At 34.7% G+C, this 23,790-nt stretch overlaps 1 protein-coding gene across 2 annotated transcripts; it reads left to right on the forward strand.

The window, feature by feature from the left end:
* Positions 1 to 1,007: 1,007 nt before the first annotated feature.
* Positions 1,008 to 21,606, forward strand: LOC148676423 (uncharacterized). Of its 2 annotated transcripts, none has more exons than XM_088607897.1 (6): positions 1,008 to 1,093; positions 1,366 to 1,719; positions 2,633 to 2,983; positions 4,192 to 4,329; positions 5,152 to 5,210; positions 21,165 to 21,606. In XM_088607897.1, exons 1-6 carry the CDS (start codon positions 1,054 to 1,056, stop codon positions 21,294 to 21,296), a joined length of 1,074 nt encoding a protein of 357 aa, XP_088464023.1. In that variant the 5' UTR covers positions 1,008 to 1,053; the 3' UTR covers positions 21,297 to 21,606. The 2 variants fall into 2 exon arrangements, with proteins under 2 accessions (XP_088464023.1, XP_088464033.1); XM_088607907.1 differs by having other exon boundaries at positions 4,216 to 4,329.
* The last annotated feature ends 2,184 nt before the right edge of the window (positions 21,607 to 23,790 follow it).

The raw sequence follows: 23,790 nt of genomic DNA on the forward strand, positions 1-23,790 counted from the left end.
CTGTGAATGTGCAGACCTTACGAGTCATGGGCTCTTGTCACTTTTTTATTTGTTTTCCTGCTCTCCCCTCTGCTCAAGGTCTGATTCAACTGGCTAAGCAACCCCTGGGTGTTCCTAAATTGTTCCTAAATCATTACTATTATTCCCTGACCCAATGTCTGCATTAGAAAACCCGAAGTTGAAAACTTTGGGGGAGGCAAACATTGACACAGTCCTGGCCATCAACACAGCCCAATTAATCACACCCCATTTCTACTTCAAAGGCCTGCATCCTGTGACATATATTTTTAATTTTAGCACATTCTACTCATTTTTTAACTTAGATAACTAACAGTTATCTAGTAGGTTGCTCAACCTCTTCTCCTAAACACGTCATGCATAATTTTTTCTCTATTGTTCTTTTAGATATTTAAATGTATTTTAACCTTTATAGCATTCAGTTTTAATTTTTAATTACATTTTTAAATATTCAAGCACTAATATTTTAATATATTAAATATTGACTTTACTGATGTGTAAAAGTTAGTACTTCAACTAAACAAGGCATCTTTGGATGTGGGTGAACAATTTTGAAAGGCATTGTAATTACTATGATATTGTTTCTTAAGTCCCCCATTCACATCCTCCTTAACTTTATACATTCAGAAGATTCTATATAATCTCTTTATTCATATTATATAATTCTTTGAGTTTTAATAAGTGTGTAATGTAAGTGGTAATTGTAAATTGTAGCTGTAGCAATTAATAACACACTTTTCAAGGACAGCATTGAAAAATAAAACTTCTGACATTTCCTTGGTTATTACATCTGATTTTGCAAATTTTGGGTGAACCTGAGTATAAACCATAATGTAGGTTAAGAGTGAGTGTGGGTGTTTCTTCTCTCAATTATTAAACAACCCAGAGTGAATGTCTCCTCATCCAATCAATTCACTTCAGCCAGTTTTCCCCGCCTATCTTCTTGTTTTTATGAATTAATTTTTAATATATCCTTCATTCCAGTTCATAACTTTCATTGTGTGCAAGACACACTGGGCATGAAGCAGTACCATCATGATTGGACTCTGTGTCACTCTAATGCTTTTCTGTGTGTGTAAGTAGAATCCTGCTTCCTTACCACCTTTACTAAAGTATATATGCTGTACATTTTCACAAATGCTAAAATTGTAATAATTTGTTACTATTAAAATGTAACACCAAATAATTTTACTCTCATATATAAATAATTTTCATCATTACTGCTCATTTTATAGACAGAAGAGACTAAATTCAGAAAAGGAGTTTACAAAATATTAGACTGTTTAACCTTTGATTCAATAGGTTGTTCTTGCTTCAGTAATATCCTTTAGATTTTTCTCATTTCAGATTTAACTCAGACTGAGGAGGTTACACAGCCTGGTCTCATTCAGACAACACTACTTGGTAGCCAGGTGACCCTGCATTGTTACTTGTCAAAAGAGAAAGCTGATTATATGGTTTGGCTCAAGCAGAGAATTGGACAGAAGCCTCAATGCATAGCAATGTATTATTCAAATTTAAAACGGGCAATGTTTTATGAACAATTCAAAGATAATCCACGCTTTATGTTAAAGAAGGACAAAAAACAATTCCATCTCATGATATCAAGAACACAGCCTTCGGATACAGCAATGTATTACTGTGGGATAATACGCACCAGTTATGTGCATTTCGGAAATGGAACCTTTTTAAAAATACAGGGTAAATTAAAGTATTACTTTATAATGTTTTTTTTTTCTAAATACTGCCGCCTGATCAACTGAACAACTGTATGCAAATGCGATACTATAACAATATGAATGTTGTAATAAAAATGCCACTGAAAAAATTGGTCCAAACACTTGTGGGCTAGTGATAACCATGATAGTTTTATTTCTGCACAAATGCATCACCAAATGCATTTTTTGTAATATTGATGTATCTTTTCTGTACAATGGTAGATATCATTACAGAAATTAAATCTAATAAGCTTTGTAAATTCTCAAATGATTTTAGAATATTCAAGCAATTTTTTATTCTAGCAATAGCTGGATACAGTTTTTATCACTTAATTATGTTTGCATGGTAAATTATATTTAAATTTAGGATTAATCTTAAAATACTAATCTCCCGCACAGACTAATATACTTGACTTATACTATAGAAGAAAAATAGCACTAGAACCAATAGAAACAGTTGGAAGTGAAACAATCTAACAATCTCTTTTTTTAATCATTATTCTTTGGCTGTGTGAATTTGTATTTTCCTCCCATGTTTGCATGGATTCTGTCTGGGTGGAATATGGAATTAGTTTTTAGAAAGTATCCTTTTATACAGAAGAGTTTCTTGTTAGAATAAGCATGATTAATACTCAAACATCAAAAACTGTGGTACTTCCCAGCAGTTTAACACCATTCTTGTGATATGTGAAAATGAAATTCTCCAATAGCCAACCTGCAAATTATAGATCATATACAATATCCCTTTTTTTCACAGCAATAAGAAAATTGTATATTTTCAAAGTTCAATATAACTATATTTTCAGATTATTTCTAAATATATGTACTTAAAATAACCCATATAAATATTTGATGATATAATCATCAGACTGCCATATTAACTTTTTTAATTTCAGGTTCAGAGTTAATAAGATGGAGTGTTACACAGCAGCTTGTGTCTGTCCCAGTCCAGCCAGGAGATAATGTGACTCTGCAGTGTACAATACACACTGAGACCTGTCCAGGTCAGCATGATGTTTATTGGTTCAGAAATGGCTCAAAAGAACCCTTTCCAAAAATAATTTACACCAATGGAAGTAAGAGTGATCAGTGTGAGAGGAACTCTCTGGTTGGGTTTCATACACAATGCTGTGTATATAACCTTCCCAAGATGAACCTCAGCCACTCTGATGCTGGGATATATTACTGTACTGTGGCCACATGTGATGGACTATTGTTTGGAAATGGAACACTGCTGGAAATTACAGGTAGGTTTTTACTCAAACACTTCATCAGTCCTTCAAGGGATTTATTTTAATTTTCCTTTTTTCCCTTTTCTATTACTGCGTTGGTGAATTCAAACTCTTCGACACAATATAGAAGAACAGGGTTATTTTTTTAGAAGGATCCAGTATCTAAGCCTTTTAATTAGAATGATTATGAAAGCCAAATCTACTACTACTAATCTAAACACTTTCACTTAAATGTGAAAGGAAAATAAATATTATTATAATATGTTTAGGTTTTAATACAGATAGCCTTTAAACTTTTAAAAAGGTCTTCTAAAAGATAACTTTGTAGTATGTGCATCTTTACTTATATGTAATAGGACATACATCACTGAATATGAATACCTTAGATGTTTATTTTAAGCTCTGATACCATTGCTAATAATGTAAGAAAAAAACAATTAAATGTTTGCTTTATTATAATGAATTTGTTTTATATTTTTTCTCAGATGCTTAGTATAGCAGGGTATTAGTGAAAAAACACGAATGTGAATGTGGCAGCTAATCTAATTTGTTACTCTTTATATATTATAATTGTTTAGGTGTATTTGAAATATTAACAGTGTGTTTTGATAAAAGTTTGATCAGGATGACACATAAGAAATACAGAAAAAAACATCTTTAAGGTTTGTTTTGATGAATATCCTGGCATTTTTGTCTGTATTCAATTGTTTAAATAGTTAATCAATTACCTTTTTTCTATATTCCATATTATTTTCTGCTTAATACATTACTCCTGTCTGAATTAACAGTATTCCAGGCTTATTTCCTTAAAATAAATACATTCCTGGAAAGTCTATTAAGTCAAATTAAGAAACAATTAAGTAATCATCTTTACGTCACATCCTAAGTATTAAACTCAATCTTTGTGGGGTCGTAATGAACTATTGTGTAAAAAATAAAATTAACTGTTGTCCTGCTTTCAGATTTTTCTCCTTAAATCTGAGCACTTCAGTACAAAAGCACATATTTGTTAACTGCAAACAAAATAAACACAATGTATTATGTAATGAAGGTACTCAGAAAGAGTTTATTATGCCCAGTTGAAGAAAGATTCAATTGTTAATTCTGAAAGAATTTTCAATACTTTGTTCAATGTGTAATATATATATATATGCATTTTTTATATCCTTATATGGAAATATATATATTCAGATTTAGAAAATAATTTTCAATTTTTTTTTTAGAATCTTCTGTTACTGCTCAAACAGGATGTATTCTGGATCCCCTTGTTATTGGCTTGCTGGTGTCTAATGCTGTGTGTGTGACTGTGATTTCTGTCCTTGTCTATGGAAGATGGAAGAGAAAACATGAACACTGTGAAGGTTCGAATTTAACATATATTATCATAGCAACACAATAATAATAATAATAATAATAATAATAATAATAATAATAATAATAATAATAATAATAATAATAATAATAATAAAAACCCAGTTCCTCCAGATAAAAAGTAAAATGATTATTAAAAAAGTGGTGGTTGTACCTCATACCAAAGGACCAAATATATCAACACACGTTTATTACTCTTATATACTTTGCAGCTGAAAGGGAATACTAGCATACAATCAGAATATTTATTGTAAATTTTGCTTTGAGAAAGCATTAGACCTTAAACATTGGCTTGACCTGCTTGTGTTAGATACAATGATCTGAACACAGAACATGGAAGTTGGGTCTGGGTCTGAGTTTTTACAGCCTTGTCATCATCACAATGACAATGCTAATATTAAATCTAATTCCCACAATTTACCAGCTGTCAAGAGTAAAGGTTTGCCTTAAACTGCTTTGTTAAGAGACAGCTTCCTGGCCATAGGATGAGGAGACCCAGACCCCATTCAGACAGAACAAAGGGTAACTGCAAAAGTAGAGATGGGATGAAAGCAGGAAGAATGCAACAAAAATGTGAGAAGAGGTGTGTGATTTATATCTACTGTATATAGTGAAAGACGGTAATGATTGTCATTTAAAACAGCATCTACCTTTACTGTTTTTGAGAGAGGTCATTCTTTACAAAGTATGTTTATCTTTTCTTCATTTATTTAACACTATTTAACATACCTTAGTTGAATTTTTGAAGAATCTAATATTTTATACAAGGGTGGTTAAAATAAGATCATCCTATCTCTTTGTCTTCTTATTAGGAAACATTGCTCAGCATAATCTCAATAATGGCACCACTACAAATGTCTCACGTGAACAGGTATGTTTTTAAACTGTATTGATTTTACAAGCTGAAGTCAGTTGAGTTATTAGTAACTTTGATATTAGTAATGATAGTACTATGAAGTGTTTGTTTCATCAATGAACATTATGACAAAAATATCTGTCTATATTTGACCTTACATTTTAGAAAACAAATACAGATGCAGCCATTCATATCGCATTATTTTCTGGTGCGCTTGACGCAGTATACCGCAAGTTACGGTATTAATACCGTATATTCTTGCATAGCGCCGCATGATACCGCAAATAAAATAATAGTATCCTGAATTTCCGCAAGGTGGAGCTAATAAAGCTCAACCTCTCATGTCTGAGCTGTCGCCATCAAAGTTTTTACCGAAGATATTACTAATAGTATTTACAGTATAATGAATGACCTTGGACAAGCTGTAAACTCAAAGTATTGCCCTGGTCCACATTCACCATGCTTTTCACATGCTAATAGAAGATATTGATTTAGGAACATGTATACTGTACTGTATACAGTATGTATATGTATATATAATGTATTTACTGTGCCCGTTTAAGTATTGAATATTTATATGGAATTTTACCATAATGTGTGTGAAATCCATAAACGATATTAGTTTTGGAACATAAACATACAGTATGTAAACTGTATATGGCTGGTCTCGGTACTTTAAAGAAAAAATACACACCAGTATTTCATTTCTCCCTAAACATTTTAAGCATCGCAGTCTTTAACTAATGTGAAATAACATGTGTACAAAAGGTGGTCGTTTTTTGATTAATAGGGAATATAATGTGGAATCGCGTATCTAAAAAAATTAATAACGATATAATTTGGTTTCTGTCAAAGCGCAATGAAACCTTTAACTTGATTCTTATGGACGTCCAGTCCCGCCAGGGATTAAAAAATAAACATGCAATCACGTATCTAAAGAAATAACAGTATACTGTAACTATGTTCATGCACAAACAGTAGCATGTTACATTATTAGTGTGGTGTCTCCTCTTGCCAGAAAGCTCTAAATTGCATTTTGAGTGCGGTTTTTAATTTTTTTTTAAATTACAACCCATAAATAAAGCTGATACTGTTTAGACTTTTAATTATTTAAAATTGTATTACAACAGCACAATGCACAATGCAACATAAATCGCTACCTTTGTCTTCTGCATAATAATGTTCAGAAATAAGAAATAAGATTGCTCATAAATGCGCCTTATAATAAAGTTGTTTAATGACAAAGTATTGTTTATCACATGGCTAAATAGTCAAGTCTAGCCAAAAAGAGAAAACATCGACTTTATTTAGACTTCAGCGAAAGTATTATTGGTTTTTAATTACCATACTTTTATGGTACATGACTTTGCTAAAATGTATTTAAAAATAAAAACGATTACAAACGCCAGCGGAGAGAGAGAGACACACACACAGTTTTTCATTGTCAAAAAGTAATTGCTTTTTACTTTGTCAGCACCCAGACAAACACAAACGCATTTTTAATAAAATGCTTTTATTCATTCTTAATCGGACTCACATTCCCGAATGTCCCCTGCCCCGGTCAAAAAATGGGAAATTTTAGTAGCTATGCATAAAACGCAGAGGAGCATAAGGAAGGTCATAAAGGTCATAAACGATATTAATTTAGGAACTTAAACATATAATGTAAACTGTATGTTGCTGTTATTGGTATTTTAAAGAAAAAATACACACCAATACTCAATTTCTCCCTAAACAGCGGGAGGGGGGAACAAGCTGCCCAGCCGTGTGGAATGCTACAGAAACCCAAACAGGCAATACACACTAGCTGAATATTTGACCAAGATATCCAGACACAGCTGTATGAGCTCCACCAGTAAAACTCAAAGTATTACACTGGTCCACACTATTTGCAACCGTCATTTTAAATGAAAATACTTTATTTTTTCATCTACAAAAAGTAACACCCACCACAGCATTCCGTTGATCTAACGAACAAGGCTGGGGCATTAGCTAGCCAATATGATAAAGGAATCACTTTTTTGTTTATTTCTTTAGCACATTTATTTGAACATTTCCATCGATTGTAACTGAAAAACTGTTCAATCCCTATTTCGTCAGGCATTTTCTTTTACTATAACAGATATAAAAACTCCCTTGCTTTTAACAGAGCGTTTCATGATTTCTAACAACGAAAATTATTTAAACTGCGACACTTTTATCATTCAATGAGAGCTCAAAATATCACAAGGATCCTCAAGAGATCAACAAAGACAATAGAAAAAGATATGTGTACTGTATAAGATACTGTCCATGGGAATCCAAGCTTTTTTATCCACGCTAAGTAGTCTTTAAAATGTCTTCATTACACAGTGAAGTCAAAATTCCGGGATGTGCCTATACTGTATGTACGCTGGACAAACGTTCCGAGGTGAAATTCTTCCAGCACGGGGGTACCTTTAAAGCGGAGACGACGGCACCGAATATTTTTGGTGCGCCCTCTCTTTAAAGCCCTGGCCAAATATGAATACAGTACGTACAGTTATAATTCAAACTGAATTAAAAACTACACATCCAAGTTACCATGGTGGTGCTTGTGATCATTGCGTTTAACCAACGAAACAAGGCGAAAAATCAGTCACATGACTTTGGGGCTGAGTTTCGAAAGCTTAACCTATCAGCAAGACAGCAAAATTTTTTTCCAAGAAAGTTTAGTCTTTGTCACTAATGAAACCACTAAATAAAGACATAAATATAGAAATGGACAATTAATTGACTTTTATATTTCTAAATATCACAACATGTTTGAATCCAAGTCATTTTTAATAACAATGGGTAAACTGGGTAAACTATCACAAAGCTTTAGAGAACGTAACATTTTTATTATCAACAAATTGTAAATACGACGCTTACGTTGGTGTTATTAATTTTTCACTTGAGTATATGGAGGATTGTGAGAGCAGACCCCCCCTCTTAGGCTACATTTTTATTAAGAAATGGAGGCTGTATGTGTGACAATATAAACATTTAGTGTCAAACTTTAAATCAACAGTTGATTTAAAGACAATCTGTCAAAGTGCAATGAAATACAATATTGTTGTTTTTGTTGTTATTGTTGTTTTTATCCTGTAAAGCGTTTTGAGAAGCCACCTTTAAAGGCGCTATATAAAGGCGCTGATTCTTATGGAATGTGTTTTCTTTCTTCTTTTTTTTCAGCATGGAATGAACCTATTACAGTACTTGATTCTTATGGATGCCCGGTTCTGCCGGGGATTCAAAATAAAACATAGAATCACGTGTCTAAGGAAATAGCAGTATAACTATATCCATGCACAATCAGTAGCATGTTACATTATTAATTTGGGTGTCTCCTCTTGCCAGAAAGCACTAAATTGCATTTTTAATTACAACCCATACATAAGCTGATACTGTTTAGACTTTTAACTATTTTAAACTGTATTACAGCAGCACAATGTGCTTTTTCACGAAACCTAGAGTAACGAAATGTCTTGCGTTGTACAGCTTTTCAGCTAAATATATTTATCGCTTACACCTGACACTTGAGGTCACCTGCTGCAACAAGTCCAATCCCAGGATACAGTCCACACGGACTGGGGCAAGGTAGAAGGGGTGTTTCACCCTCGCAGCCCCAAAGTGCACGGTGAGCGCCCTGGGGTCCGGCTGCCTCGGTGCCAGGCAGGACACCAGGCCGCAGCAGGGTGATGGTCGAACCGGTGTCGGTGAGGCAGGGAAAGAATAAGCCAACTCTTCCCACAGCAGGCAGGGTGAAGCGCTCCTTGCTTAGAATAGCAATATTATGGACAATCAATTGACAATAAATTTAGAAAAGCACATATTATATTTGGGAAATTTGGTTTCAAAAGTCCTCATACAGATGCAGCCATTCAAAGTGCGCGGTACAGACACGTACCGGAGGTAATTGGCTACGGCGTCGTGCATCGTGACGCAAGATGACGCGGGGTACCGCGGTACGTGATTGGTTGACCGACAGGGGCACTCGTGGTCCGTTGGTCTGTCGTAGAAAGATTTACTGTAAACGTCTTTACTGTGCCCGTTGTAGTATTGAATATTCATATGGAATTTTACCACTGAAGGGAAATCTTAGTGCCTGAGCATAAAAAGAATAGGAGCATACTGCAACGCGTGTGAAGGCCATAAACGATATTAATTTTGGAACATAAACATACAGTATATGGCTGGTCTCGGTAATTTAAAGAAAACATACACGAAACATGGTTTCATTATGACCAGAATCGGTCTTGAGATATTTTTAACTTGATTTACAGTATTTGAGAGGTATGTCTTGACACCGATACTACGTAAATACTGCTCACGTATATGTTTCTAGGTTTATATTATGCATTTCATACGGTCAAATTACTTTTGAGCAACTGATAAGAAGCGCGAAACGGTATGCCCAGGGCATTTTAGTTTCATTTTGTGCGGGGACTGCTTTAACTATATCGCCGTGGATTGATTAGAGATATCAAGTACATACAAGTCATTTTTTAAATGTTGTAGTTCATCTTGTAAAAATGTTACGAGTACATCATCTGTCAACAATTAAACAGGTTCTGTTTCCATATTGCGGATATTGGTTACGTAATATTATTTTCTAATTTCACGTTGTGAATATATGATTTGGGCAAACAGAGCCGCAAAGAAGTACATTATGGGTTGTTGTTTTTTTTTGCAGTTTTATCTAGAACAAGCGATGCTTAAACCTTTGTCTGATTCTTGTGAAACTATCCACACAACAGTTACCTAGGAGTTGACTTCAGTGATGTCACTGATAGGATGTTTCTAAAAATCCATCCACTGTAAAACGTCTTCTCCAGTTGTCCTGCATATGTATTCGCTAATGAAGCTGTGTGTTCTGAGCCTGGTTCTCTACATTTCTGTATGAACCAGCTTAGAGGGCTAAAGACAGCTTGTGTTTAAATTGAGTGTAAGGTAATTTATGCTTCTAAATTCATGGTCAGCATTTATTATTGTACTGTGCTGTAAACTTGTTCTGTGCCTAATTACATTATTTTATAGCTTTATCAAATCTGTACATTGTCTGTCGAGAATGTTTCTGTAGTGCTTTTTCAGCACTCAGCATGTGACCGCGCCGGTGGCGCTGTGGGTTAGGTTCCTGACTCCCATGTCACACACTCTAAGATTGAATCCCATGTAACTATGACTTTATTTTTTAACAAACATTTCTTTGAAAAAATGAAACGTTTCCCTTGGTCAGAGATTAAATAAAACCTCACTCGCACCAAACAAATTTATATTTCTAAATATCACAACATGATCGAATTTAAGTCTTTTTAATAACAATGAATAGTCACCTATGCGTTACAAAAAAAACATTTATATTGATTTGAATCGCGTTTTGATTTAAATCGTAAACGCGTGTTTAAATATATGTGTATAAAGGCGATATACTGTATAAAAGCGCTGATTCTTATGGAATGTGTTCCGCCGGAGATTCAAAAAATGTATTTTTTTTAATCGCGTATCTGAGGAAAACTGCAGTATAACTTTGTTCATGCACAAACATGACTTTTGACTTTTTCTAAATTGCAACCCATAAATAAAGCTGATACAGTCTAGACTTACTGTATTCTAAACTGTATTACAGCAGCACATTGGACAATGCAACGTAAATTGCAAAAATGCACTTGGAATCTGTCCAAGCCCTACTACGAAAATTATTTAAACTGCGACACTTATCATTCATCTTTAAATAAACTTTATTTTATGTAGCATTTAAGCGAATAGGTAATTAGATTGCTCATAAACCTAATCGCTTTTTCTACATAAACACAGCGTGATTGCTCTCTGAAAATGCTTTTTCTTTATATTTAGGCTCAGATTTCAACTATAGATCGTATTATTATAAACTTTCTTGGAAAAATGTCTTTTATGTAAACCATGTTTGCTATTAATTCATTTAGGGCTAGAATACGTTCATTGTCTTCCAATCGAGTCAAGTTGACATTGGAAGCTTGCCATGCCTGGACTGTTACACCAACACATTAGCATGTTAAAGCGATTTCATTTATTTATTTTAGTTAAAATTTTATATATCACCTTTAAAAGTGGAATCTCAAAGCAAAGTAAATGCCCAACACTGATTGTACCCATCTGTCATGCTAATAAAACACCTTGAATTGAATTGAATTGAGGGAGAGAGGGGGGGAGGGCGAGCGAGATAACCAGGACGTAAGATAAATAAGATACACTCCACAGACATTCACAACAGCGACATATGAAACGTTTGCACATATAGTTAAGTTATTACTTGGTTTTCAAAGTGCAATGAAATACGATATTGTTGTTGTTGCTGTTCTTGTTGTTTTTATCCTGTAAAGCGTTTTGACAAGCCACCTTTAAAGGCGATATATACTGTAAAAGCGCTGATTCTTATGGAATGTGTTCCGCCGGGGATTCAAATTTTTTTTAATATTTTTTTAAATCGCGTATCTAAGGAAGTCTCAGTATAACTTTGTTCATGCACAAACAGTGGCATGTTACATTATTAATACTGCTATTCCCTTTGATACCTGATTAAAAAAAAATGTTTTGAATCCCCGGCGGAACTGGGCATCCATATGAATCAAGTAACAGGTTTATTCCATGCTGAAAAAAGAAGAAAGAAAACACATTCCATAAGAATTGACTGAGCTCCGCTCTGTACCACGCAATGATCCCCCCAGAGTCTCTGCCCCGGGTTATTTTGTTTTTTAGACAGAGGGTAAAAAACTCTCTCTCTCGCTTGACCTCCCCCTCCCTGTGTATTGTCTGTTTTTTTGTTAACAAGGCTCGCCAGCTAATGTGAATCGAAACCTGTCTTTCTAGCTTTTAAAGTCGTGCGATGTGTAAGCCACAATTTAAATAGAGAAAAAAGAGCTGACTGCCAAGATTTAAGATGTGGCTGTCAATGTTGGATTAAAAAAAAACACATTGCCCGACGTTTGTTGCGTTGCTTGAAAAATAACTTTATTTCGAGAGACTGGATAAATAATTCGTGTTTTTTTTTAACTTCCTGAAAAACAACTAATAATTTAACTATATGTGCAAACGTTTTATGATATGTCGCTGTTGTGAATGTGCTGGCTGGACAGGAGGCTCTACTGTACACAGTGAGGGGCGGGAGGAGGGGACAAGCCGATACATACTCTTAGAGTTTGATTAATAGGGAATATAATACAAAAATATAGTACTAAAAATAAGATACACTCTACAGACATTCACAATGGCGACTGTCAGAAGATAGGACACAGCGGCTCAGGCACCCGATGAATGGAAAGGGGGCACTTTAATGTTCTGTATGGCTAATACTAAAGCCAATACTTCAATACTTTAATATTCTTTTCTGTATGTTTAACAATAGTGGGTACTGGCCTAATTCGTCCCTGCTCCCGTTGTTAGGTATTAATGTGTTGTTAAGTGTGAATTTGTACCTGTTTCCCTGAGGTCTGGTTTTTTTTCTGGAAAACCATAACTCTGGTCTTGTCCAGATTGACTGTCGGCGCCCAGGTCTGACAGTGCTGCTCCAGCAGTGCCAGGTTCTGGCGCAGCCTCTGTTCTGTGGGCTACAGCGGGACCAGGTCGTCTGCAAAGAGCAGGAACTCGATTTCCATAATTAATGCAGATCAGTAAATCAAGGGACAAAACAACTATTGCGCCCGGGTCCTCAATGGGCTTTGACGTGCTAATGCATTGGTTTAACAGTCCGGGTGTGGCAAGCCTCTAATGTCTTCCGACTCCGGCAAAAGGCACACGCCTTTCATTGGAAGACAATGAACATTCTAGCCGTACATGCGAATATAGCATAAATCCACAGGGTCCAGAGGCAAAAGTGCCTTGCCTTGCAATCTCCGGGAAACCATTAGTAGCATGGTGAATCGGAGATTCTCAACCCTTTCTTCGTGCGACTGGAAAATAATTCGTGATCGGATCAACCAAATGCTTCGTAGAAGGAGGCGCTCTTTTCCTCTAGTCTAACAGTCTGTCCACAAACAAAACATTCCTGTTAGACAATAGGAATTGAAAAAAAAAACAATTACTTTTGTCAATGGAAACCGGTGTGTGTGTCTCTCTCTGCTGGATGTCCCTCTCACTCTCTGCTGAATGAATAAAAGCATTTTATTAAAAACCCGTTTGCGTTTGTCTGGTATTTACTTTGGTCCCTTTTAACTGTTTTTCCATCTACTGTATTGCTTTGAGATGCCACTTTTAAAGGTGATATGTAAAATAAAGTTTTTTATCAGTTATAGAGAAACATGATCAGATTTTACCTGGTTCAGAAAAAAAGATCTAAAGTGCTACACCTAACTTTCTTAATTCGATGTATTAAAATCTGTAATCTTTCCACTTGTACTGTATGTCATCGGAAAGTTTCTGCTTTGTGTAAGGATGGTATCAAAAAGTAATCTTAAGTGGTGAGAAAGCTGTGCTCAATGTATTTAAGGGACTTAAAAGTAAAAGGAGATGCTTCATATTGCTTGACTAATTTTAAAAACTAAGTTATAAATGCAGACGCTCCCCCGGTGCCGCGCCGGGTTTCAATATCAAAATATACATTCGTCCCGGGCAGAGGCCGAAGAGCGCCCGGCTGAGGTGCACAGGGAAGAGCAGGACAGGAGTGAAAGGCGGGGTTTAGGAAGGCGTACAGTCTTGGCAGATATAGATTACACTTTTCTAAAACATATTTGAAAAATAAAAACGATTACAATCTAATCCTTCCACGTTTGATCCCAAAATCCCAAGAAAAATAAATCTAAACGGGTAGAAAGCTATGCTGAAAGTTTATTAAGATACTTAGAAGACAAAGATACTGTATCAATTTATGTTGCATTAGTCTGATTATGATTAAAAAAACACATATAATTAAACACGCGTTTGCGATTTAAATCAAAACACGATTTAAATCAATATAAATGTTTATATTGTAACGCATACTGTGCAGCCTCCATTTCTCTATAAAAATTTACTCTATTACACACACACAATAGAAGCAGGAAGCAGAAGCAGGGACCGTTGTCAGAAGGGAAGAAGGTGACTATTCATTGTTATCAAAAATGACTTAGAATCGATCATGTTGTGATATTTTGAAATATAAAAGTCAATTGATTGTCCATAATATTGCTATTCTATTATTTCGAAGAAATGTTTGTTAAAAGAAAAGTCCAACACCAGCTGGATTTGAACACACAACCCGTGAGTTGGTAATTGGGCACGTAGACCAGTGGGCTACAAGGGAAGTCGCATGAAGAAAGAGGCGAAACAGCCCTACACAGCCCTGTCGCAGTACACGAATATAATCATATCGTTATTAAATTCTTTAGATACGCGATTCCATATTATATTATCAGAAAAGCTTAAAACTACCACTTTTTCACACGCTATTTCACATGTTAGTTAAATACTTCGATGCTTAAAATGTTTAGGGAGAAATGGAATACCGGTGTGTATTTTTCCTTTAAAGTACCGATTCCTGGAATCTGTCTGGCTGACACCCTTATGGTTCCATAATATCTGGTATACGGAAAAGAAAGCATTGATAAAAAAGCCTGGATTCTCATGTATCTCATACAAGTATCTTTTAATACAGTCTTTGCTGTGCTCTTGAGGATCCTTGTGATATTTTGAGCTCTAGTTGAATGATAAGTGTCGCATTTTAAATCATTTTCGTAGTTAGAAATTATGAAACGCCCTGTTAAAAGCAAGGGAGTTTTTTATGCCCGTTGAAGTAAAACAAAATGCCTGACAAAGTATGGCTTGGACAGATTCCAAGTGCTTGTACAAATGTGCTAAAGAAATTATACTTTGAGTACAAGTACAGCTTGTCCAAAGTCATTCATTATTAATACTATTAGTAATATCTTCGGTAAAGGCTTTGATGCATAAATATTTCTGATAAAGGTAGGTTGTGTACTTTTGTCCAACTGAGCAATCTTGCTTTCATAAAATATACCAACATTTTAATGACTGATGATTAACATGCTGTAATACACAGTTCAAATTTAAAAGCTCAAATGCTGTACATGAGAGGTTAAGCTCCCCCTGGCGGGGGTCTCCTTTTGCCAGAAAGCACTAAATTGCATTTTGAGTGTGGTTTTGGACTTTTTTTTAAATTACAACTCATAAATAAGCTGATACTGTTTAGACTTTTTTTAAAACTATTACAGCAGCACGAAACCTTTTTCACGAAACCTCCTAGAGTAACGAAATGTCTTGTGTTGTACAGCTTTTCAGCTAAATACTGTATATTTATCGCTTACGCCTGACATAAGAGGTGCCCGATAAAAACCGGTTGAACAGCTCTGTTGGAAGTTTCGGGAAAAAGGAGGTTTCATGAAAAAGCTACAGGAGTGCCAATCGTAATCTTTTTTTATTTTTAATCGTTCAATGCAGATGGCTGGTGGCATGTTCCATAAGAGTACGGTAATTAAAAACCATTAATACTTTCATTGGAGTTTAAATAAAGTTGATATTTTATCTAGGGGCTGCTCGCCTGTGTCTGAAGAGTGGCTTCTAAACTGTGAAAACATGTGTCTGTCTTTCCGTAGGGGGAAGGGAATCTGATCTGCAAGGCCCTTTGGCTACAAAAGTAAAAAGGAGGCACTCGCTCTCTCTCTTTCTTTTGATTATTAAATCCAATAATCAAAAATGACACAATAAACATAATAACCATAATAACGACCAACCAACAAAAACAACCATATAAACATAATGCCAACCAAAAACATAGATAACAACCACAATACAAAATCAAATATATCAAACCATTAAAGCAAAACCGTCCTCCAATTATCAACAAATCTCAATATCTTGTACGAATTATTCGTAATGCAAACCAAAAATAGCCCGCAAACTCTCTCAAATTCCTCCAATTATCATAATCCTGCCCCTTATGCAAATCCGAACCCTCCTCCCATCCCAGTTTATCCTCTTTATCATAAACAAAATCCACCTTAATTTTCAACATAAAGCATTACACAAAATCAATACCTCAACACTCCATACTCAACAACGATAATTCACAAACAGCCAGAACATGTAACTCCACATTCCCAAATAGACCTCATTTCCATAGCCCAGCCCCTTATACAAAACTAACATCCCTCCCCTGTTCTCTCTCTCCGCTGGCGTTTGTAATCGTTTTTATTTTTAAATAAATTTTAGCAAAGTCATGTAATTAAAAATTTTTTAGATTTCTATATTTATGTCTTTATTTAGTGGTTTAATTAGTGACAAAGGCTCAACTTTCTTGGAAAAATGTCTTTTATGTAAACCATGTTTGCTATTAATTCATTTAGGGCTAGAATATGTTTATTGTCTTGCAATGAAAGAAGGGTTCCTTTCGACGTAGTCGGGTTGACATTAGAAGCTTGCCACGCCCGGACTGTTACACCAACGCTTTAGCATGTTTAAGCGATTTCATTGAGGAGCCTAGCTTTCTTAACTAGTAAGTACTGTACTTACTGGGTTTTGGAGGGGGGGGGTGTCTTTCGCTGGAAATCTCGCCCCCTTCTACTTTGAAAATACCTGTGAAACCAGTTTAATTTGTCACAGCCAGCACTCCCGCAGAGAGGGGGGTTGTACTTGCAGTGCATCGGTATAGATGGGAAAGCCAGAGCCGACCGCTACGTCGCCCATGAGTTATGCTCTTCATTAATGTCTAAGCCGGAACACATCATTATATCTTATTTTGTATTTCTTTAAAAAAAATTGTTTGCCCAGCCTAACAGTATTGTTGTTATTGTTTTTATTCTGTAAAGCGCTTTGAGGAGCCACCTTTAAAGGCGCCATATACAATAAAGTTCATTATTATTACTATTGTTAATTTGCTGGACAGAGAGGTGAACATTATTACGCAGAAGACAAAGATAGCGATTTACGTTGCATTGTGCATTGTGCTGCTGTAATACAGTTCCAAATAATTAAAAGTCTAAACAGTATCAGCTTTATTTATGGGTTTTAAATAAAGGCAATTTAAACGTGATTTAAATAAATATAAATGTTTATATTGTAACGCATAGGTGACTATTCATTGTTATTAAAATGACTTAAATTCGATCAAGTTGTGATATTTAGAAATATGTGAGTGAAGTTTTATTTAATCTCTGACCCAGGGAAATTTTTGTTAAAAAAAAGTCATGACTCCAGCTGGATTCGAACATGTAACGTGTGACATGGGAGTCAGGAACCTAACCCACAGCGCCACCAGCAAGGTCAGTTGAGGTGTGTTGAAAAAGCCCTACAAACATTATCAACAGACATCGTACAGCGTGTACTACTCTTGTGTTGCGGTACATTATATAATTATATCGTTATTAATTTCTTTAGATACGCGATTCCATATTATATTCCATATTATAAGTACCGAGACCAGCCATATACTGTATGTTTATGTTCCAAAATTAATATCGTTTATGGCCTTCACACGAGTTACAGTATGCTCCTATTCTTTTAATGCTCAGCTACTAAGATTTCCCTTCAGTGGTAAAATTCGACATAAATATTCAATACTAAAACGGGCACAGAAAAGACATTAAAATCTTTCTAGGACTGACCAATGGACCACGAGTGCCCCTGTTGGTCAACCAATCACGTACCACGGTATTTTGCATCGTGACGCGCGAGGCCGTAGCCAATTACCTCTGGTACGTGTCTGTGCTGCACACTTTGAATGGCTGCATCTGTAAGTAAAATAGCAAAGGAAAATATTCCACAATGACGATGATGAAACTAAATTGTTTGAATTAAGGTGAGATGAAATGACCTGTTTGACTGAAACTCATGCTGAAATTAATTTTGTCACATGAGGATCACAGTTTGTGCATTTACTTTATTTCTGACAAATAGCAGGCTGTCTGTAATGAGTACAATCACAGGACTGTGGCTGTGTTTGGACTGCTTAGTTCCTACTAATGTGAGAGAATCCCAAGTATCAGGGTGTGCTCTTCTCTCTCCTCTTTTGTTTTCTGTCTCTGATTTCCAGCTGGCCTTTTCCATGAATTATTTTTATTTTTTAATTGATTTGTGCCTAGATAAAAATTAGGTGTATACACTGTTATAATTAGATTAAATATTAAAACTAGAGCACCATGCTTAGAAAAAGAAAAGCCACTGAAATGCAAGAAATGCTTGTGGTTCTCCATGCTTTCAGCTAGAAGAAAAAAATCTAGCGTTCGGTAGTCCATCATACAGGATGAGTAAACCAGAAAAGGCTATTGTAAAAAAATACTGAAGATAAAGAGAATGCAGCTACATTATGAGTTGAAAAACTGAAACAATTTTGAAACTTCATATGAGTCACAACACTTTTGCACTGAAAAGACGTCCTTTTTTACGTTGTAAACAGACAACCATCTAGACTAAAACGTATTTTACAGTCTGTGCATTAGGAAACTACCATTCTGGGCCAGAGATTAAAGTAATAATAATAATAATAATAATAATCATAATAATAATAATCATAATAATAATCATAATAATAATAATACAAACTTATTTTATATAGTGCCTTTAAAGGTGGCTTCTCAAAGTGCTTTACAGGATGACAACAATAAATAAAAAGAATACACAAGATAAAACACAATTACAATATACAGAGGAGACATGGATGGTGGTACTAAGAAAAGCAGAGGGGTGAAGAATGGAACCAGTTAAGTAAAGGCATTTCTGAAGAAGAGGGTTTTGAGTCTGGATTTGAAGGAGTTTAGAGAAGGAGACTCTCTGATATACTTGGGGAGAGAGTTCCAGAGCTTGGGGGCATAACAGGAAAAGGCCTGTCACCCATACAATGTAGACGGGCTTGGGGGACAGTAAGGAGAGAAAAATTAGAAGAGCGAAGGTTGCGAGGTGGGGAGTAGGGTGATAATAGTTCACACAGGTATTGAGGTGCCAAGCCATGCAGAACCTTAAAGGTGAGCATGAGGATTTTAAAGTCTACACAGAATTTAACCAGAAGCCAGTGCAAGAACTCCAGGATAGGAGTAATGTGAACACTTGCACTAGACCTGGTCAGGATTCTGGCTGCTGAATTTTGGACATACTACAGTTTGTTCAGAGTAGATTTAGATACCCCAGCAATTAAAGCATTACAGTAGTCAATTCGAGAGAATACAAATGTGTTGATCAGCTTTTCAGCCACAGTTAATGATAGCATAGGGCGTAGTCTAGCGATATTTATAAGGTGAAAAAAAGATGTTTTGACAGTATGCACAGTATAAGAAGTAAAGTTACTCTTTTAAAATGTGAAAAATGTGAGAATAGGTGAAACATTCTATCCGTGCTGCATTTCAGCTTCGTAATGGTAGTCACATCAGAATTGTGATTTTTGTTCATATTTTATTTTCAAAATATTAAATTGAGTTTATAAAATGCTAATTGTGTACTGAATATTTCACAGCATGTAATAAGCATCAGAAATTAATGTTTTTTAATTGCAAGTTATTTGTTTATGTGGATAGGTGTTTAGCTGACAGAGAATATATTATCTTTGAGCCAACATTTTGTAGTGCATGTTGTCATATTCCATTTTTTTTTCCAGAAGAATGTAAAGTGAAAGCGATGTGATAGACCTAAAACACGGGTCACTTTGATAACATGGTAGTACTTAAACTACTACTCCTAGTAGTTTGTTGACTGAAATATTATGATTTCAAAAGGAATAGTATTAATAATATTATACCAGTTAAATAATATGTACTGTATATTAATTGTCCTGTCTGGTTTTAGTATTTTTAGTGACTCATGTTGTAGTTCCACTATACCATACTATAGTCATGGCAAATTCAGTATTGGCAGGATCATTCTACTGAATAAATTTATAAATGAAACTTTGAAAAAGTCACCTTGAAAAAATACCTTATAAAAAACTTACAATACAGAATTATTATTAACAGTGTCAAAATAGATTTTCTTATTAGTAAAGACTCAAATAATGTCTCGATATGATACGATTATTTATCAAAAACCCTTTTTTTGGAATAATACTCTATATATTGTGCAAAATAGACCAGTTCTTTTTCAAAGAACCTTATCAGATGTGTTAAATAGTTTCTTAGAAATACATTTTATTATTCAATACCAAAATTAAACTAAACCTAAATTCTTTAGTCAGCTAAAAGTAGGACTAAATATAGTCCGAATATTTTGTGAAGTAGACTAAATTAAAAGTGACAAGTAATAGGTTTATTCCATGCTGAAAAGAGAAGAAAGGAAACACAAAGTTTTAGCTGTGGAGTCTGAACTAAATTAAAAGTGGGTGACTGAAACTGTGACTAATAGATATTTTAGTCAACTTGACTAAGACCATGACTAAATCAAAAACTGGTGACAAAATTAACAATAGTACTGTTGAATGTTGAATTATTAAGGTAAATTATTATTAGATTGATGTAAATGATGTAAATTATTAGATTTATGCAAATTACAGTAATTTATCATTACTGATATTAAGTATCATTGTACATTAATTATATTAAAAAATATATTCAAACAGCAAATAGGGAGATTGTAGAGAGAGATTGTCCCTCCATGACAGGAACAGTTTTCAAAAATCAAAAGCAGACACATCTGCTAAGGTGTACCATTTTTTTGTCACAAAAAACGTATTTATTAAAAAATAGATTCAAACACATCTCTTTACTATTCATTATCATATCTCAGGAACCTAGTCAACATCCTTTCTTTCACCTCTCAAATTAAACTCCCAAATTCAACTTGTTTTCCTATTCTGCACATCTTGTGTGTCCTTGTAAGTACATCTTTCCCATGTCCATTTGTTAGCTATTCTTCTGCAAGTTCAAGGTAAGGCGTACATCCTGTACAAACCAAGCTTTACAAATAAAAAAAAAAAAATATTGAGGTGGTAATCACATAAAATATGGAAGATAATGTATATACTGTAGAACATTAAGGGTTTTGAGAAATGTAGTGATATCTAACTGCTTTTTTTTTCAGAATGAGGTTACAGACATGTTGAATTATGCTGCCTTGAACTTCAGTGATGGTAAAGCTAAGTCTGAGAAGAAGACAAGAAAGACAAGCAATAAGGCTATATATGCCGAAGTCAGATATCAACAGCGGGATTAATTTGTTTTCAATCTATAATTATAAAATTGACCTGGACAGTAATGAAGCATAAATATCTGAGTCACCAGTGAGCACACTGCCAGTGCTACTGTTACTTATGACCATGTAAAGGAACCAAATGCTGATGCCCCATTAGCTAATTCACAACCATAGCACATTGCAGAACATACTGTAAATGCCAAAGCTGACACACTGTGTTTTTTCCTCTACTTTCATCACTTCTTTCCAGGAAATAACCTACTTGAGGTCTGCTAACATGGATAGGTAGACATTTTATAATTGTACAAATAAATAAAACACATGCAAACCATTTTGTCTGCTTTAATGTTTGTTTTCTGTTTTTAGCTGATATATCTTTCTTTAAATGTGAAAGAGGACAGCATTGTTAACATATTCATAATATCTTTTAAATAGAGCTGTTGCTGATACAGAAGAACAAGTAAAGGTTTATTCCATGCTGAAAATAAGAGACACAACGTTTTGACTGTGGAAACTTCTTCAGGTGTGAGGGAGATGGGAAAACTGGCAGTTGATAAACCATGGGAGAACAAAAGCCGGGAGTGGAGAGAAGGCAGAAGCAGGAGAGATATGGTCTTTCAGTCTCCTTCCTGTCTTCTTCCTGTCTCACCAATGTAAATATTTGAGCATTTTCTGCAAGAGATGCATTACATAAGGTTGCTGGAAAAACAAGATGTCATCTGATTATTCTGGAATTGTCCAGAGGGGATCCTTGAGGAATGATATTATAACAATGACATCTGTAAAGGAATTGTCATGCTCTCACATAATAAGTCACATAATTATGATAAACGCTGGCGCATTCCCACGACCTCAGTCAATCAGAGACCAACCCAATCAAATTCACGAAAACGACAGCGTACAATCTAATTATCCTATCACGTCTCTCACTTCTCACGACACCATCTATTTAAACCTCCTCAACCTTTACTTCACTGCTTAAACAGTCAACTGTTTCTCTGAGCTCTTCACCCTCAAAACCCTTTTTGCATTACCTTTCTTCAAGCCTCCTGGATATGACACTGCCTGTCTTCATGACTCTGATTTCGCCTTGCCCTTTTGGATTTGCTAGCACTATCTTCAAGCCTCCTGGATAATGACATTGCCTTCCCACCCAACTCCGACTTCGTCTTGCCTTATTGGATTTGTTCACTACCCGACCTGCATAGGGTCCGTCACACCATTTGTGACAGGAATATGAGGTGGTTAGAAAGCCTGGTCTTGGAAACAGATCGCTGTGAAGAGATGAAATGCTGGTTTAATGAGAGAAATTGTTATTTGCAGCTTTATTTTCAGAGCTGGAATAAAACCCGGACCCTTTTGTGCTTAGTGCAGAATCCTACCATTGAGCCACCAATATATTTAAAGGAACATTTCACCACTTTCCCACAATAACCACAGCAAGTGAAAGTTAAAAAAACAGAAAATGTTTATGAAGGTGGAATATATTGTTTACCTTATTTTTTACTTTAGCTATATATGTTCCTGCTATATATTATTTTCATTTTTATTATTCTTAAAATTGTTAATGATGTTCAGAGATGTTATTATACTTCAGTTATTTCCAATATTAGCTACCAAAAGCTCAGTTTAGTTACAAAATTCCATATTAATATTCCATAAAGAAATGCTTAATGTGGTGTGTGGAAGCATTTGGGTTGACGTTAGAAAAAGCCTGGTGTTTAATCCTAGTCAATACTGAGCCCCTTGGGACAATCTTTTTTCAATTATAGAATTTAAATTGTATAGTGTTTAGACTTTTATTAAGTGTATACTGTACATTACTGTATGTTAAATATTACATTAAAATAAAAAAAAGAAAGTAGGGCTATTTTACATAAAATAATTTGGTTGGATATATAAAAAATAGATTATTATTATAGCTTGTTGTGAATGTGATGTTCTTCTTTCAGGTTTGCATCCTCATTAAAATAATATTTAAATATTTTGTCTTAATTCAAATTTCAGTTACAAATAATCAGGAAACAATTTTTACTTTAAATTTTGATTAAAAAAATATATTTCATGTATACTGTACTGTAGTGACTTTACAGTACCGTACTGCATTTATTGTGTATACCATACATTTATGTACTGATTATATCATACTGCAGTTGGTCACTGCACAATATACTGTACATTATATGTACAGTACTGCACGACCCAAAGACATACTGGGAAATTTGGTTTTGGTATGAGTGTGTGTATTTTGATAAATTATTGTTAGTGATGGTTTTGTGAACAAGGGATTCTTCATGGAAGTTGATAATTTAAACAAAGGAGGGAAGAAGGGTTATTTCTCACTTAGTTGTTTACTAATCTACACTGTCAAGATGCAAAAGGTCTTGTTATGTGAAATGTTTTAGACCAATGAGCTTGCTTATTATACTCTGGGAACCTGACTAATTTGACTTTATATTAATCTCATCTTAGCTGAAACAAAATAAAAGACATATCTTACTTAATGAAAGGCACT

This window comes from Lepisosteus platostomus, chromosome 2 (genome assembly GCF_059453375.1).
Source record: "Lepisosteus platostomus isolate fLepPlt1 chromosome 2, fLepPlt1.hap1, whole genome shotgun sequence".
Classification (NCBI taxonomy): domain Eukaryota; kingdom Metazoa; phylum Chordata; class Actinopteri; order Semionotiformes; family Lepisosteidae; genus Lepisosteus; species Lepisosteus platostomus.

Bases quoted from the DNA above. Each gene is read 5' to 3' on its own strand.
- LOC148676423 (XM_088607897.1), top strand. From the start codon at position 1,054: ATGATTGGACTCTGTGTCACTCTAATGCTTTTCTGTGTGT. The intron at 1,720-2,632 runs GTAAATTAAAGT...TTTTAATTTCAG, and splicing joins AACCTTTTTAAAAATACAGG to GTTCAGAGTTAATAAGATGG. The intron at 4,330-5,151 runs GTTCGAATTTAA...TCTTCTTATTAG, and splicing joins AAAACATGAACACTGTGAAG to GAAACATTGCTCAGCATAAT.